We start from the raw sequence: 18,434 nt of genomic DNA, 5'->3' as shown, positions 1-18,434 counted from the left end.
ATTTTTAGATGAAAAAAACTGAAATTAGTTAAGAGTGTATTGACCAAGGAAGGTGTACATTGACGTGGTACAAAAAATCTATATATGTTCCTGTTCTGATAGAAAGTAGCTCAGCTGACATCTTGTGGTATGGGTGTTTCTGATCAGGGAAACCCTTTTGTATGCACTTGCAGTGGATTTAACTTTGAATGCTTTCACACAGTTGTAGAGATAGTAGAATGTATTGCCCTTAGAAGACCCGTTGTATTTATTGCATAGCACTGTTTTCATTACACCAGCAATTGTATCGAAGCCCAGAAAGCATTGTAAATGACTGCTGTTGCCACCATAGCCCAGTTCCCACTGACTAGTGAAGACAAGATCAGACAGGGCTGTGATGCCCTTCATGGGAGAAAAGGTACAAACATGTCATTGCTCATCAGTGAAGGATGTCCTTTTTGGTGTGGCCTTTGGGGACTGTCAGCATGCAGCTGCCCCCAACAAGGGTGTGCGCTTTCAGTAGAGGAAAAAAAGTGTTGAGACAGAGCTATGAGGTAAGTAGTCATTCAAATGCAACTATGAAGAATATCCTTCATATTGTTTATTCTCCAAATACCCCTTAATGTTTCTTCACACAATTTGCATTGCCGAGGAGAGTGATACCATAACAAACGGGTCGAATGGGTGGTCCTGTTCAGTGGAGGGGAGGAAGTGGACTAGAAGTTGTTGGGCATTACCTGGAAGTGCTCCCCATGATGACGGTCTAGTAAGTAATCAATAGCAGTAATTACAAGCACCATTTATAAAGCTGTTGCTAAAAATTGATTGGAGAGAGATGTCCACGAACCAGCTTCATTCTTACTACCTGCCCCCACCATACACATCTAGACTGCAGAATCATCAACATAGTAAATGCAGGTGTATGCTGTTTTTGGGAGTGTACATTATTGTACAGATTAAGAAATTCATTTTAGAAAAGTGAACTGGCTACATAGTGCTCCCTAACTACAGAAGCACTAAAGTAAGTGCGTTGTTCTTGTCTGACATAGATTTCATATGAAAAAAGCAAAAAACTGCGGATGCTGGAAATCCAAAATAAAAATACCTGAAAAAACTCAGCAGGTCTGACAGCATCTGTGGAAAGGAACACAGTTAACGTTTCGAGCCCATATGACTCTTCAACAGAACTAAGGAAAAATAGAAGAGGGGTGAAATATAAGCTGGTCTAAGGGGGGGTGGGACAGGTGACCTTTTTGTCTCTTTGTCCTTTTGTCTATGACATCTTTTGGCAATCTCCACCTATCACTGACCCTCTATCCAGCTCTACCTGTCCCACCCCCCCTTAAACCAGCTTATATTTCACCTCTCTTCTATTTTTCCTCAGTTCTGTCATACGGACTCGAAATGTTAACTGTATTCCTCTCCGCAGATGCTGGCAGACCTGCTGAGTTTTTCCAGGTATTTTTATTTTTGTTATAGATTTCATATGCTTTCTCATTGGGATGCAACCCTATTACTCCAGTCCGGAGAACTTAGGCAAAGGTTAATGCCTATCCAATTTTGAGGGCATCCAAAGTTTGCAGAGGTACTGCCAGAGTTTAGTAGCTTAAACTGCAGCCCATCTGCACAAAGGACTGGTATGATTCCTTCAGCTGGAAATGATCTAAAATGTAAGCGCGTAGAATTGAAAGTAATCTTGCGACATGGATTAGTAATTGGTTACAAGATATGAGTCAGAATAGGGATAAAGGGAATTTTCTCTGGTTGTCAGGATGTAACAAGTGTTTTCCAAATCTGTACTGAGCCTCAGCTTTTCAGTTACTGATTTTATGTTCCTATATGCTCCTACAGGTGCTATTTCAATCTGAAAATGCAGTTGTGAACTCTTTGAGCTTGGCCAATCATTCTCAACAGGAAAGACTCGTTCTACTGCAGATGGAGTAATTGCCCTTTGGTCTCAATTTTTGCCAATCTTTAATTTTATTTCAGCTTGTTGGCTATTGCTTGTTTGGAGTTACATCTGCTTCAGGAGTGGAGGAGTTGGTCGGGAGGGGGTGCAGAGAAAAGGAATAGGAATGAAATAATAGTGCTTAATGTGCATTAAACAAAGGTTGGACTTGGGGCCCTAAATTCAAACCAGGATCAATCTCTCAGATGTTGGTATTGTGGCATATGATTATGATTAGAACCACTTGATACACTTACTATCGTATGTCACTTCACAGACTGTTACTCTTCTTGCTCACCCATGAAGTGATTTTTGTTTGAACAGAACAAACACCGCACGGACCGTGCATTTTGTTCTATATAGGTTTGTAAACTGTTTCAAGTTAACTGAGCAGTGTTCATTTAATGGTTCATTTAATTGTAAAATCAGTTTATCTCTTTTTATATAAGTACTTTCTTTGTTTTCCCACATTTTCTCATTCCTAGCAAACTCTAGCCATTATTTCACAATACTGCCCTCCCTTACTCCCCTTCGAAGAAATCAAATGACTAAAAAGCCAAATGTTCTGCCATCCAGGTAAAATTTTAAGTTAATGGTATTAACAGACTTTTGGAAGTGAAACTATATCTCCATGTCTTTGATGTTTCTTTAGTTGAAAGTGCATATATCAGGTTGATTTAATTTTGTTCAGATTACTTACCAGCATTTTGTATTGAAACAGTACTGAACTGTTTTAAGATCAGTGTTTAAATGCTGAGTCCTTCAGGCCTATAACATTTTGTGGTTATTCTCTTTATCACCCTGGATTCAATCTTCTTCACCAGGAGCTGAAAGTAGAAGGGTGTTTAAATAGGACTCCAAATATTCTATTGTTCACTGCAATTGCTTCTCTTCCTGCTCCCTCACCATTACCCTGGTGTTCCTCCAGGATTTATCCTTGACGGCTTCCTATTTCTCACCTACATACTGCCTATCTGAAAACAGTATCACTTTTCACATATACACTGGCAACATCCAGTTCTGTCTCACCATCACCTATCTTGACCCCTTCACTTTCTACAAATTATCAAGCTCCTAATCACATCCAATACCGGATGAGTAGAAATTTCTTCAACCAGATATTGGGAAGACTGAAGTCATTGGGCTGGATTTTATGCACCCCCGTTTTAAGGTGGGGTAGCAGGGGGGCTGGTTAAAATGCAACGAATAGTTTGCCCACAGCTTTCCCACCCACCCCCAACTTTAATTCCATTTTACTGGGAGCGGTGGAGGCATCAGGTGGCCTGCCTGATGTTGGGTCTATTGAGGCCCTTAAGTAGCCAATTAAAAGCCTGCCAAGTAGGTAGCCCAGCAACTTTTACTGGAAAAGGGGGTGTCCTCCTTGGAGTTCCCTGTGCCCATTGGAGGCACATCCTCCCAGGTCATACCTATCCTTTAACCCTGCCCACCCAGCCTCTGAAACCTTGCTCTTCATTCCTCTTAGTCCCCTCCCCACTCCTCCACTGGGGCCCGCCGATACACCAGAGTTAATTTCTGTTCAGCCTCTATAACCGACTATAGATGTTTATAGCACAGAAGGAGGCCATTCGGCCCATTGTGTCCATGCTGGTCAACAAAGATCTGACTACACTAATCCCATTGTCCAGCACTTGGCCCATAGCCCTGGAGACTATGGCAATGCAAGTGAATATCTAAATATTTAAATATTGAGAGTTTCTGACTCAACCACCTTTTCATGCAATGAGTTCCAGACTCCCACCATCCTCTGGGTGAAAAGATTTCTCCTCAACTCCCCTCTTAGCCTTCTACCTCTTACCTTAAATCTATGCCCCCTGGTTATTGACCCCTCTACTAATGGAAAAAGTGCCTTCCTATCCATCCTATCTATGCCCCTCATAACCTTACACACTTCCATCAGGTCCCCTCTCAACCTTCACTGCTCCAAGGAAAACAACCCCAGTCGATCCAATCTTTCCTCCTTGCTCAGACCCTCTAGCCCAGGCAGCATCCTGCTAGATGATCTCTGCACCCTCTCCAGTGCAATCACATCCTCCCTATCATGTGGTGACCAGAACTGCACATAGTACTCCCGTTGTAGCCTAACTAGCGTGCCTCTGTGCTGCTTTCTCCTCTTTGAGGAATAGCTGTGGTCCCAGCAGTTGCCACCAATTAAACCTGCTGCTGCTGGGAATGTAGAACTGACAGCCAATCAGATTGGACAACAGCCCTCTTAAAGCGGGACTCCCTCCCCACTCAGCATAAAATAGCTGTGGGGCAGCTGGCTTTTTTATGGGCAGCAGAGAACATGGCACTTGTAAAATCCAGCCCATTATTTTCAGTCCCTGCCACAAACTCCATTCCCTAGTTGCTGATTCCAGGTTTCACCTTGGCAATAATCTAAAGCTGAACCAGACTGTTCACAACCTTGGTGTCATATTTGACCTCAAGATTTACTTCTGACCATATATCCCTGCCTCCACTAATCACCTATTTCCACTTCCATAATGTTGCCCAACTCTTCCCTTACCCCAGCTCATCTGCTGCTGAATCTCTCAACCATGCATTTGTTCTTTTATTACTTCTAGATTTACCAATTCCAATGTGCTGCTGCCTGGCTTCCCATGTTCTACCCCCTGTAAGCTTCAGGTCATCCAAAACTTTGTTGCCAATGTCTTAAATCATAGCAAATCCTGTTCACCCCTCTTTATCCACATTGGCTCCAAATTTAGCACTTTGATTTTAAAATTCTCAACCCTGTTTTCAAAACCCTCCATGGTCACACCCTTGCCTACCTGCCTAATCTCTTCCAACCCCATAAGCCCCCAAAATATCTACATTCCTCCAAATATAGTCTCTTGAGCATTCCCAATTTTAATCATTTTGTCAGTGGTCTTGCCTTCAGCTGCCCTTAAAGCTCTGGAATTCACTCCCTAATCTTCTCTTCCTCACTTTTTTATGATACTCTTTAAAATCTGTGTCTTTGAATACACCTTTGATCATCTACTCTTGTATCTCCTTTTGTGTTTCACTGTCACATTTTATTTGGCACTCCTGTGAAGCACCTTGGGACATCATGCTACAGTAAAGGTGCTATAGGAATGCCAGTTTTTGTTGTTTTATTAGCCCTGTAGAAAATACCAAGTCAGTCACTGTGTGTCTTAATTAATGGCTATATTCAATGCAAGTCCTGGCATTTAATAGATTTACGCTAGGGGAAATATTTCTGAGAATTTCCAGATTTGCTTCATACCTATGTAACGGTAACATTATGGTAATATTACTTGACAAGTAATCTATAGGCCCGGACAAATGTTCCGGAGACATGAGTTCAAATTACCTTCCCTCCAACTTGAGATACAAAGTAGTTATTTTGCTGATGATTGCAGTGTTCAGCCCCATTCTCAACTCCTCAATGAAGCAGCCCATGTCTGCATGCAATAAGACCTGGACAGCGTTCAAGTTTGGGCTACTAAGTGGCAGGTAACATTCGCACCCCCAAGTGCCAGGCAATAACCATCTTCCAACAAGAGAAAATCTTAACCATATCCCCTGGAATTTCAATGACACAACCATCGTTGATTCTCACATCATCAATATCTTGGTGGTTACCGTTGACCAGAAACTGAATTGATCCAGCCATATGTATGGTGTGGCTAAAAGAAACAGGTCATTGGCTGGAAAGGCAGCAGTGAGCACTCACCTCCTGACTCCACAAAGCCTGTTCGTCAGTGCGCGTTCGGAATGTGATGGAATACTTTCTGTTTACCTGGAGATGAGTGCAGCTGCAGCAAAACTCAAGAAGCTTGACACCATCCAACACCTTAAACATTCACTTCCCCCCTGCAATGGGCACCATCTACAAGATGCGCTGCAGTAACTTGCAAGAATCCTTCCACAGCACCTTCCAAACTCTCAACCTCTACCACCTCGAAGGGTAAGGGCTGCAGACGCATGGGAACACCACCACCTTCAAGTTCTCTTCCAAACCACAGACATCCTAACTTGGGAATACATTGCATTCCTCTACTGTCAATGGGTCGACATTCTGGCCTAGCTCCCTAACAGCACTGTGGGTATATCTACACCATATGGACTGCAGTAGTTTAGGAAGGCAGCTCACCACCACCACCTCAAGGGCAATTATGTGGGATAGGCAATAAATGCTGGCTATACTAGTGTCCACCACATCCCACAAATCTCAAGAAGGGCTCTAATCTTGTATGTCTCTGTCTATCTCAAACACTCATTACCAGTATATTATTTTAATAATTCACAACCTTTTGAGAAGGTTATGCTGAAAGGAAGTGGGGTAGAAGGAGGTTCATGTGGAGTGTAACTACTGGCATGTACCAAGTGGGCTGAATGGCCTGTTTCTGTGCTGTATGATACAGGTAATATTGGGACAAAATAGGTGTATTGATTTAAGTGCAGTTTACCACCTTAAAAGTGGTATGGTGCATGAGCCTAGTGACCCAAATTATGGTAGTCATTGCACTGAAGACATGGGGATTCTCACCATTGTGTTGAGTGCTGCCAGTTCCTTGAAATGTCTTTTTTTTTTCTTGTGAACAAGGGGGTTCTGTCCTCCCCCTCCACTGACAAAAACATAATTTATTTTTCTTTTAGAAGAAAGGAATCTGTACCAGGATGCTGCATGTTTGACAATTTTGATGATAGATTGAACATGTTTTTGTGCATTTGAAATTGGGTAATTTGCTATCTTATTCTTTGCCAGGATTTTGGGGCTGCATCGAAAAGAGTGGGAATAAGGTCTTCCTGTTAGCAGAAGTAGGCAGAGTCGCCTGGCAATTATTTTCCATGATGGGAAAGCGACTAAACTTTTTGTTCTCTTTCAGCATATTTTAATAGCTGCAAAATGGTGATAGGAAGCGGGGTCGGAGGTGGTTCATGTGGAGCATAACTACTGGCATGTACAAGTTGGGTTGAATGGTCTGTTTCTGTGCTGTATGTTACAGGTAATATTGGGACGAAATAAGTGTATTGGTTTAAGCGCAGTTTACATCCATTTTGGGATGAGGAGTTTAGTCCAGTGGTAAAATATAGATACGTTTTTTTTAAGAATGTCAACCCTCCAGATTTGGCTTCACTCGATATGGCTAGACTATTATTGCAGCACTTTCTAAATAGAAATTAACGTGTTGGAGCGCAGCTTCAACTATACAATATAGTTAAATTGAAGTCCCACTTTGCTTTACATAAAATGCTCAGTGTTTAATTGTTATGCTTGAATAAGAAAGTGAAGGCTTCAGGAGCTGATGAGAAAGTATTCAGTTAGATTGAAACTTGGAATTCAGCTCCCTTGGTTGCTCAACTGTTAAACATAGTGTATAGCTGAGTTAAACAGAAAGTCCTAGATTCGATTCCCCAGTTTCATCTGAACTCCTTAGAGCTATGGGATTTAGGGCATTGCTATTGGCCTAGCTTCAGCTGCTGATCTAGGGAGGCTAAAATTGACCTTGGTTTCCATTTGGGATTGCTATCCAGCCTTGTCTGAATTTCAGCTGAGATATCTGTGGTTAGTAATGATCTTCCATTAACTTGTTAGCACTTGCTGTGTCTAAGCTTGCATATGAAGAAAGGCCACTTAAATGAAGTATCCACTGAACTTGAAGCTGCTTTCCACGAGGTTTCCTAAGTACTGGGATGCACTTCAAGGCTTTTAAGACAAAAAAGTCATCTTAATCCATCAATCACATTTGGAATATTGTGTGCAATTTGGGGCACTTTTCCTTCCAAGAAACATTAATGTAGAGATTCAAATGAGAGTAAAATGAATGAGTGCAGGATTCAAGCTAGAGACCCAAGTTATGTGGAAAGGCTTGCAGAGCTGAATTTATTTTCATTGGATTACAGATTGAATGAGGGCAATGATTCAAGTGTTTAAAATCTTCAGAAGTATAGTATATATAAATAGACTATTCAACATGAAGTGTGAGCATACAATCAAGTCTCTGCTAAAATTGGGTGCTTTCATGTTAAAGCCACTTGTCTTGAGGTGGACAGTAAAATGAGCTTTATCAAAAATTAAGCTGGCATTTAAAATGTGCCATATCACCAGTGAAGAAAGTAAACCAGCATGTATGTGTTTTCACATAAATTTACTAAAATGTCAAAAACTGTAATTTATACTTTACAGTATATAATTGTACTGAAATTAATAGTTGACACTTTAACAGTCCTACTTGTCTTTTGTGAAGAGCTCTAATCTGTGTGTAGCAGTATGGATGGCATACTTTGTCCACTTAGCCTATCCAATCTGGCTGTGTATCGGAATTTCTTTTGTGTATGCATGACAGAACCCTATGTTATGACCAAACCTCCACCTCTGAAGCCACAGCTCTGAACCTCTGAAGCTTCAGAGGGGTTAAAATCAGTCCTACTAGGTGCTTCAGCCAACTGCTTAGCAATTTGGGTAAGAAGGGGGCCTCTGTGAAAGGAAACTCCCACTACATTTTGAATCCAGCTTGGAAGTATCACCTCTACTTCACCTTTCTTTCCCTTTCACTTCCTTTATCTGTGGCTTGGAATTTTGTTGTCACTCAGCGAACAGGTGCTCGGACCGTATCAATAAATCAGCAGTAGTTGATTTGGAAGATTGTTGCTGATCCTAGATTATGCTATCTCAACCGTTTTGTTTAGTATGTCAGTTTTGCTGTTTGCAGCCAGTATTTATTAACACAAGCTGTAACTAGGCCCTAATGACAGGAGATTACTTAGCCCAGGTTATCACACCTCATCAAGATGCAAGTTGCTATTTATACAACTGAGTTGCATGAAATAGGCAGAACTCTTAATATGATACAGCCTTTGTTATTGATCATTTATGGAAATGGCTAATAACAAGAATTAGTTTCTTGGTTTCCTGCAATAACTGTGGCATAAGTGGTGGGGATGGTTAATTTTGTCACTGTACAGGAAAGTTACTGTGAAGTAAAATAATCAAATTAATTATTTCGGCCAAGTAATTTAAAGAGCATTTAGTTTTGTGTGAAAAATTGGTTTGTCATTAAAATGAGCAAGATCAACTACTTTTAAATTTAGCAATTTATCCAAAAGGTAGACCAATTTGTTCAACTTGCATATACAAATAGGTCCACAGTGCTCCAATTTATGCTGATCGGCCATTGGCAGGAATGATTGTTAGGGTATGTACTGTGTTCCAAGTTAACAAAAGATGCCGAGCAAGTATGTGCTTTCATTCAAATAATTCACAGTTGAGATTCACATTTGGTTGTAAACAAAAGTAATGTCAAACAGTCTGCACCATGCATTTATAAGATTAAACAAGGAGAGTTGTATGACACGAGTGTAGTAAAAATGAGCGAACAATGCTCATAAATCTATCTTTACTTGGAGCCATTGAACCAATGTACAACTTAGATGGCATGGTGAAACCTTTTGTTGATCCAGGAGAAAGATGCCTTTTAAGAAAAGTATTTTAATATATGAAAAATATGTAATTGTAAATGGAAAAAAACCTCTTAACCACATGAATTTTTAGTTTTTGAAGGAATCATGTAGCTGGGAAAATTATATCCTGTAAATATGCCACCCGTATTTTTGTATACCCCTGCAGTTAAGCAGAATATTTGGCGCAAGAGCAAAATACTGTGGATGCTGGAAACCTGAAATAAAAACAGAAAATTCTGGAAATACTCAGGTCTGGCAGCATCTGTGTAGAGAGAGACAGAGTTAACATTTCAGGTCAATGACCTTTCATCAGAGCATTTGGTACAGTTGCCTTACTTGCATTATTTTCCAAATATAGAGTGCCAAGGGATGTAGATTAAAGTTGGATAGATGGAGATGGGATGAAATTATAGAATGATGGAATAGGCTCAAGGGCCTACTCGTGTTCTTTTGTTCCTAAATAAGTTTTGTGTGCTTGTTCCTTTTCTGCAAGCCATTCTAGTTCCAAAGTATGAATGAAAGCACTTCAGCCTACATAAAAATCAAATTATAGGTTACATTACAATGTGCAGCGATTTCTTTGAGTGCTTTAATCCAAATCTCTTGTACTAAAATTTAAGTTTGAATTTGGTTTTGTGTTAGATGAAAAAAATGCAAGGCCTTGTTTTGATGAAAGGGATTTTTTTCCTACATCCTATTTAATTCTGAATTGGAAAAATACTCCCCTCTCCATTTCATTCTTTTACTTCCATTGCTTTTAATCATCTTTCTGGTCTTTTTTTCTCACTTGGCTTTCTGTCACAGGCCCACCATTCTGATTTTCTTTGCTCTCTCCTCTCCCAGGAAAAGAAGTTAGTTGACAGCACTGATTAGGTAAAGCTGAGAGGGTACTGTTTAGGATGGCTTTATTTAAGGAATCCTGGTGTATGCTAAAATAACTCCTTTCTTTTCCCAGGTACTCAAAGGTGACTTTCAACTACCTGAATTTCTTAAAGATCAGCTACAGGTATGATACGAGGCTCCATAATGTCAACTGGGATTGCAGTGATATTTGTTGCACTGTTTAACTTTGTTTCTGCTTCGGAGGCTATTTTTAAAAGTTGTGATTTGGCCAAACAGGAGCTAATGGCATATTGAGTTAGATGGAAAACACCTGGGAAAGTAATCGATCAGAAAGAAGCTTGCATGCTTCAGTTTAGCCTTATTTCATTTTGTACATAAAATGCTTATAAAATGTTATCGTTCTTGTACATTTGTTTACAAAGATTGATAGTGACATGATTTGGTTGGGACGGTTGAATAGATACCCAAGAGTGTTAATGAGAGGAGCAAGTAAGGAACCGCAGGTTAGGGGAATACTTGGAAATTACTGACTGCAGTATAACTATATTCATTATAGGAGTGGAAATAAAAGTTGACTGGGGAAAAAAGCAGTTCATTGCAAAATTAAAAAGGAGCCCTTTTTCAGATTAAATACAAGGAAAAATTGATAAATTGAATCTAAGACCACAATGGAACATATTTAAATAAAAGGTAGAATTAAATTCCAGTGAGGAAATGAGGCAGATTATTGAAAGCTGAGGTTCCATGGATGAATAAGGGAAGATGAGATAAAATTTGAAATTTTAGTAAATTTAACACTTAAGGAGTAAAAACCAAACCCAGGACAAATATAAAGAATATGGGAAAATTACAATATGGGAGGTGCGATAGGCTAAGAGGGAATATGCAAGTGGTGGGCAGAGCAGTGAGCAAAAAAAAACCCATTTAAGGTCAATAAGAAGCATCTCAATAGGAGCATAGTCAACATTGGGGTAGTGACAGATTGGCAGAAAATACTTTCTTTCAATTTTCACAGGAGATATGGATATCAAACAAATATTCACACAGAAACACATAAAAGAAGTTAGGACAAGTGGCCTAAAGCTTTTTCAAAGAGTTATTAGGAGCATCTTAGATGAAGTAAAGGGGCAGAAGTTTATTGACGAATTCCAGAGTTTATGGTCTGGTCTGCTGAAAGCACAGTTGCCAATGGTTAGGTGAGGGAAATCCGGAATGCACAAGAGACCAGAATTGGAAGAATGTGAAGAACTTGGAGAGTTGTAGACCTGGGGGAGGTTACAACGATAGGGAAGGGCAAGGTCATGGAGGGAATTGAACACCAGGATGAGAATTTTAAATTTGAGGCTTTTCAAACCAAGTGCTCAGCAAGCGCAGGGATGAATGGTGACTGGAACCTAAGCAAGGCAGTGTTGGTCAACTTATACAAGACCTTAAGCCCCAGTTCAGACATCAGGTGTAAATCTCATCCAAGTACAAGAATGCTAAAAGAAATGGAAAAGGTGCACCAAATATTCACTAATATTTCCTCAAAGAATTTTCTGAAATTTGTCTCATGATTTACCTTTTAAAAATCTGGCTGGATGTCCTAAAATTAACTTGTGTCTTTGTAAGTATTAATTTATCCAATGGTCTGGCCTCCAGAAACTTATTTACTACAAGCATTAGGTTGACTGGTCTATAGTGTTACAGACAGGAGAGTGGGGTAAAACTGAGCTCCTTTATTCTCTCATTGCCAGTCCCATTGTCTGGTATTTATTCCAAAAACCCTTAGTGTAGGCACTTTTAAAAGTATCTCACAACCAACTCTCTTAGGATTAAATCAGAAGTTTAGCTTATTCACATATTCAAACCTGAGCGCGCGCGCACACACACACACACACAGGGGATAGAAAAGACGGGGTTTTATAACAATGAATAACTAACGGTAAAAAGAACCACAGAAATAAACATCAGTTCACGTGATTTCCAAGAGTCCAGAAATTCCAAACCCAGAGGGGTTTTCTCCACACTGAAGTTCCAATTTAGGTGGGTTCCTGGCTGAGGGCAAAAGTGCAAAATTCCTTTAAGATGATGGCACTGCGTTGAGATGAGTTGATATTCAGAGACTTGTTCTGCTTGGCAGGTGGTGGCCAATGACTTCCAGATAAGCAGGCTTTGAAAAGTACATGTTGCACGCTGCTTGATCAGTCTGGAGTCCTGCTATTGGATGTTGGCAAGTTGGAGATAAATCAGCAGACTGGCCTGCTTCTGAATTTTCAACTCTCTAAAGAGATTTCAAAATGGTTACACAAGTCATGTGACCTCCTTCCTCCATAATTATTTCTCAAAGGAATGTTTATCTGGTATCTGGACCTGTCTTTTGCTTTACGGTTTATAATGCCCCAGTCATTAGCCTCTGAAAGAGTTATTATCCGTATTAATGACCCTGTTCCAGGTAGCTATTGTCTTGATAGACCCTAGGACTCCACTAGAGGGGTTAGCTTATAAAGATGCAAATGATGTCCATTTCCTTTTCCTTTTTGAAATGGACCTTGACAGTCCCAGGGGTGAGATTCCATGAGCAACATGTCAGGGCAAGTCTCTGGTGCAATCCATATAATTCCTTCGTAGTCATCTTACAATTCCAGACATCAGGTGACTTATGGTGGCCATTCTTTGGTTCAGCAAAATTAATTTTTAAATAAGTGAAAAATAATAAAGTTCGATTTACATAATTTGTGATTAAATTTATGTCTTGAGGATATGACAATAGTTACCCAATTTCACTTCCTCCTTGAACCAGAGGCTTTGACAGTCTTTCAGCTCTCTGACAAAATTTACATGTCCAAAGATGTTTATGTTCAGAGCCTTTGCGGTTTTCTTTCTACAGCCATTAGCTTTTCAGAATACTTTAATTTTCTCTTAGGATGAAGGTAACACTTTAATATCTATTCTCAATGTCGATCCTAAGTCCCTTCAAAGGCATTAAGAGGCAACCACATAATGTGAACTAGGGTCATCTGTAGGCCAGAACAGGAAGTTTCCTGAAGGCTTTTAGTTTTTTTATGATATATTTACTGGTGCCAGTTCTGAATTATTGAATTCAGATTAATAGTTGTTTGGTAATACAGAATTGAGTATTGCTGAAAAAAAAAATGTTGAAGCTTTTCATCTTGCATTCATCAGGACACTTCGCAACAATACCAATATGAAGGGAAAACAACAATTTATACTGTATGAGAAGATAGTGCTAATTGGTTGGCAAGTGGAGTCTGGTAGAGGTGTTGCTGGATTAGAGCGCATCAAAGGCATCCTGCATGATAATGGTTACCCTGATCAAATTATCTTGCACTGTATAATCGCACAAGCTCATGAACGGGCCTAAGGCCATTACTTTCAGCCCTGAAAAGTGCCCTGTCTACCTCATATTACCCTGGAAGGGCAAGGTATCTCAAAAATTTGAGCGACAGGTGAAGCTAGCCATTTCATGCTGCTACTATGCAGTAGCAACATGAGCGGTATTCGCCATAACAGGATGCTGCTGTCAAGCCAAAAAGATACCCTGCCTATCACCCAAATGATTAATGTGGTATTTGAATTTCAGTGCCAGTGCGATGCTAGGTATGTAGGCCATACGTCCCAAAGACTGGCAGATCGTGACAAACAACATGTCCCAGCTGCTGTTCACAATGGGCAAGGTGCAGACCATACCCAAACAGTCTATGCTTGCAAAACTCAAGACACAGTGTCTAACATTAGATGTGATTCCGTGATTGAACAACATTTGCTAAATAATCCTCAGTGCACTAAGAATTACACTGACAACCGATTTAAGGTCATCAGTTGGGCTCGCAGTGTGGCATGTTTGTGTGTAATGGAAGCTACACATATTAATACACAGGGCCTTATTCTTTGCAGACAGAAAGGACATGTACACACATTATGCCTGTTTCAGCTAAACAAAATAAGTGACAGCTATTCACTGACATGTTCCTCAGGGCAATGCCTTGACCAATCAGGGTCAAACTGCCTGGTTTAAATTTCAAACAATGTCTGGTAGTTAACTGTCAGTCACCATCATTGGTGCATTCTCCATGGAAATGCCTCTACTAATCAGAGTCCACTTGCCAACCAATCAGCACAGTCGTCATACAGTATAAATTGTTGTTTTCCCCTTATATTGGTATTCTTGCGAAGTGTCTTGATGAATGCAAGATGAAAAGCTTTGACATGTCTTTCTCTTTCAGCAATAATTTGGATTACCATAGTGCATTTGCTACTTCAGTGCCATAACACTACACTACTGTAATCTGATGCATTTTAACAGGAACATGTGCCTTTTCTGCTTTGAGTTCTACCAATTTTTCTTCATTTCTATGAATATCTTATCTAATTCACTACCTCTTCCTCGTGTTCACTTTCATTCCCGCTGTCAGTCTTCTGTGAAAACTAAGGCAAAGTCCTAGTGTAGGGGGGAATTTCCCAGGGACTTAAAGGCACATTCGGAGACCAGGGATGGAGTGAGTGCAGGAAAGTCGCAGAGAAAGAGGTCATACTCGTTCCCCAACATGTTCCTGCTTCCTTGTGTTTTTCCATGAAATGGCTTCAGTGCAGTGACAGCAATCTGCCAGTGGCAGGAAGCCAATTAAGGCTTTACCACCAATTAGCAACAATTTTTCAATGTAAATGAGATTTTACGGGCATTGCATGGGACCCCACTGTTTCTGCAACGTGTCAGGTAATGGGAGAGAGCATGGAGAGCAGGAGGTTGGAGCGCCATGCCAAATGAATTAAATCTGCCGTAAGATGCAAATTGGTGGCAAAGCTGAGGTCCTCCACAGGCAGAGGTTTGCAATTTCCTTCCAGTCTCCTTGACGCTGCAATAAGGAGTTCTGCTGCTGGTGAGAAAGTGGCATCTGTTGCCTCCAGTGGTTTCACTCCTCCCTCGTGTCCAGCCCTCTCGTGTCTCATGCATGCCTACTGCACTCACTGCATACACAATGAAGGTTGCTGGCTGGCTTTGCAGTTTCACGTGCTGACTCACCTTTCCACCTGTACAACTTGCTCACTGTTCCTAATTGGGCGGGGATCCTGGAGGCAGCCTCTTAATTGGGCACCTCCTATAAAATTACACCAGGAGGTGTGCTGCTGATGTGAACAGGGTCCGTCCCAAAAATAGCCCTGTCTGCCGTGGTCCAAAGTCCATAGTTTCAGCCTGTAGTATCATCCCCATTCCTTCATTGTCCGATATCTATTTTTTCTTGACCTTATCCTTTAAGTATTCTTAGTTTATGCTTTATATAAATATTTTGCTGTTTCCTTTTGTTATTCCAGTTTTTCTGAATACTCTTTGTCAGCTGTTGTAACCTATTTTGCCTTTTTATATTTTCTGTATTTCATTTGATTTTCTTTTATAGTGTTGGTACAAGATTTATCAGATACCTTTAAATTTTAATTTAATTTTTCTACTTAACCAAGGACCTTCACTTTTTGCTGCATCCCTTTACTTTTTGTGGGCACATATCTAGTTTGCACCATAATTCTACCTGAAAGTTCCCTGTTGTTTTTCCACTGCCTATTTACCAAATATTTGTTTCAAATTTATGTGGATTCATTCCCCTTTTATATTTTTGTAATTATTTTTTCCAATTAAGTGTTGGCCTTTGACTATTTCCTGTACCAGCTCCAGCACTGTTTCCATGTTGAATTAAAAACATACTAGTCTGGAAAGAAGTCTTGTACATGTTGTGAAAACTCCTGTTCTTGATACTAAAATTACTCTTACCCTGGTCTATCTTTGGATAATTAAAGCCAGCTAATATTATGGCCCTAAAATTAAAGCAAAAGCGGATGCTGGAAATCTGAAATAAAAACAGGACGTGGCAGAAATACTCAGCAGGTCCGGCAACCTCTGTGGAGAGAGAAACAGGGTTAACGTTTCGAGTCCAGTGTGGCTATTCTTCAAAACTGGGTTATTCCTGCATATTTGTCTTTCTCACTCTTCCTTTAGCTTTTTCCACTCTTCAGCAGACCATGACACATTTTCCAAGAGTAACAATTCAATTTTTTAGATTCAGGTTTTGTGCCAACCCCTGTATTCTTAAATTCTTTGTCAGTAAGGAATCTCTGACTATTATTTTCATCCTTCCTTGTTTTCTCTACTTGATCCATCCTCAGTATTTTGTAACCAGGATTGCTTAGCTCTTACTTCTGCCCTAAAGCAAACCTTACCCCCGTTAATGCTACTGTTACACGCCCATAGCAATGTGTGCCTCTAGCTCACTAATTTTATTCAATATATACTTTGTGCTCCCTAATCACATTACTTGGAATCTTACCTCATAATATGTGCCTGCACCACCTATGTCCATGATGAAATAACTCCTCTTGAATCTCTGTCAATGCCGTCTGTCTCTCAGCAGTCTGCGTTGTTGACCTCTTGATATTTCCATCCCTCGTAAGAAATTCAACCTAGCATTTCTATTAAATGCCTAACCCAGATTGTGAACTTGCCATGTGTTAAATGCCCCACGAAAGGTGTGTATTGTCATGTGCTAAACTAATGGATAGTAGATTAAATAAACAGCTTTTTAACTACTTTATGTTGTTGTTGTCTACGTATTGCCAGTAAAGTAACATGCACAACTTGGAAAATTGGCTATATTGTTGTGAAATTCACGTAGCCAACCCTTGGAAAGACCAATAATGTATTAGAAGTTCTCTGAGACTCAACATTCTAAATAATAATAGGCTGACAGAGTTGAACTTGAAGAGTATGATCTGGATCTTTAAAACGGTATAAAGAGAATGTATAGTATAGCATAGACTTCAGCTCTGATTAATGGATTAGAAAGTGAATAGTGTTGGCAAATCTCAAATGACACGAGAAAATGTTCCCCCCTCCTTTGACACAATGATAAATGTGTGTAATAAAAGACCAATTTAAACTAGTCACTGCTAAGATATTTAAGCAGCAGAGCAAATATTTGGATAGGAACCACTTTGAATGTTATAGGAATGCTGAAGGGTCTAGTTCTGTTGAGATCATGGGGGATGGCATCTAGGAGTGCAATGAGTCAGATTGAACAATACAGATTTGTAATGGTAGATTATGCATAATTTCCAAGATATGGATAACTTCAGGCTGTGAGAGAAATTTCACCCAACAACTATGTTCTTTTTATGCTTTATCTTCCTCAGGAGATTAAATGAATTGGAAAAGGTTCTGTGGTAATGTAATGTGGTTTGATGGAAAGAACAAACTTGGTTACTATCTTTTTTTTTAGTTCTGTTATTTAGCATAATTCTTCTGTTTGTTTATGCAATTGAAGAGGTTCCCCTAGTGTTCACACATTGGCTGTCATTTCACACCTAAGGTCACCTGCTGTCCCTAGTATGCTTATCCCCCCCATGTTTAAATCCCTCCAATCAGGTTTCTGCCTCTGCCACAGTAATAAAACAGCTCTTTTCAAAGTCACAAATGACATCCTAAGTGACTGTGACAAAGATAAACTTTCTCTCCTTGTCCATCTTGACCTGTTTGCAGCCTTTGACACGATTGACCACACCATCCTCCTGGAACAACACTCCACTGTTGTCCAGCTGGGTGGGACTGCTCTCATCTCGTTCCACTCGTATCTATCTAATCATAGCCAGAGAATCACTTGCAACGGCTTCTCTTTTTTCCTGCACCATTATCTCTGGTGTACCCCAAGGATCTATCCTTGGCAGCCCCCTACAATTTCTCATCTACATGCTGCCCATGGGCGCCATCATCCAAAAGCACAGCATTAGTTTTCACATTTACGTTGCTAACACCCAGTTCTACCTCAGCACCACCTCTCTTGACTCCTCCTGCAAAATTATCAGACTGCTTATCAGAATTATCAGAATGTACAACATTCAACAGAAATTTCCTCCAATTAGATATTGGGAAGACTGAAAACATTGTTTCCGGTCCCTGCTCAAAACTCCATTCTCTAGCTATTGATTCCACCTGCCTTCCTGGCAACAGTTTGAAATTAAGCCAATCTGTTCACAACCTTGATGTCACATTTGATCCTGAGATGAGCTTCTGACCTGATATTTCACTATATCACTATAAACTGCCTATTTCCACCTGTTTAACATTGCCCAACTTTCCCCTGTCCCAGCTCGTCTGCTGAAACCCTCATTTATTCCTTCGTTACCCCTAGACTCGGTTATTCCAATGCATTCCTGGCTGGTTTCCCACATTCCACCCACTGCAAACTTG

At 40.2% G+C, this 18,434-nt stretch overlaps 1 protein-coding gene across 23 annotated transcripts in view; it reads left to right on the top strand.

Annotated features, from left to right (window-relative positions):
• Positions 1-18,434, top strand: part of LOC144684632 (protein-tyrosine sulfotransferase 1-like) — a 70,660-nt gene that overhangs the window by 38,181 nt on the left and 14,045 nt on the right. For 20 of the 23 annotated variants that reach the window (XM_078548679.1, XM_078548677.1, XM_078548678.1 and 17 more), the window contains 2 exons: positions 1,831-1,919; positions 10,314-10,364. The exons of 1 other annotated variant lie outside the window; for it this stretch is intronic. In XM_078548679.1, coding sequence (XP_078404805.1) covers positions 1,831-1,919; positions 10,314-10,364 — 140 coding nt within the window. The remainder of the gene's footprint in view (positions 1-1,830; positions 1,920-10,313; positions 10,365-18,434) is intronic. 2 more of the 23 variants (XM_078548690.1, XM_078548689.1) reach the window with 2 other exon arrangements.

The sequence above is a fragment of the Cetorhinus maximus genome, chromosome 9, assembly GCF_964194155.1.
Source record: "Cetorhinus maximus chromosome 9, sCetMax3.hap1.1, whole genome shotgun sequence".
Lineage (NCBI taxonomy): Eukaryota > Metazoa > Chordata > Chondrichthyes > Lamniformes > Cetorhinidae > Cetorhinus > Cetorhinus maximus.
Note: the sequence above shows the minus strand (reverse complement) of the source record. Positions and strands in the feature narration are given on the sequence as shown.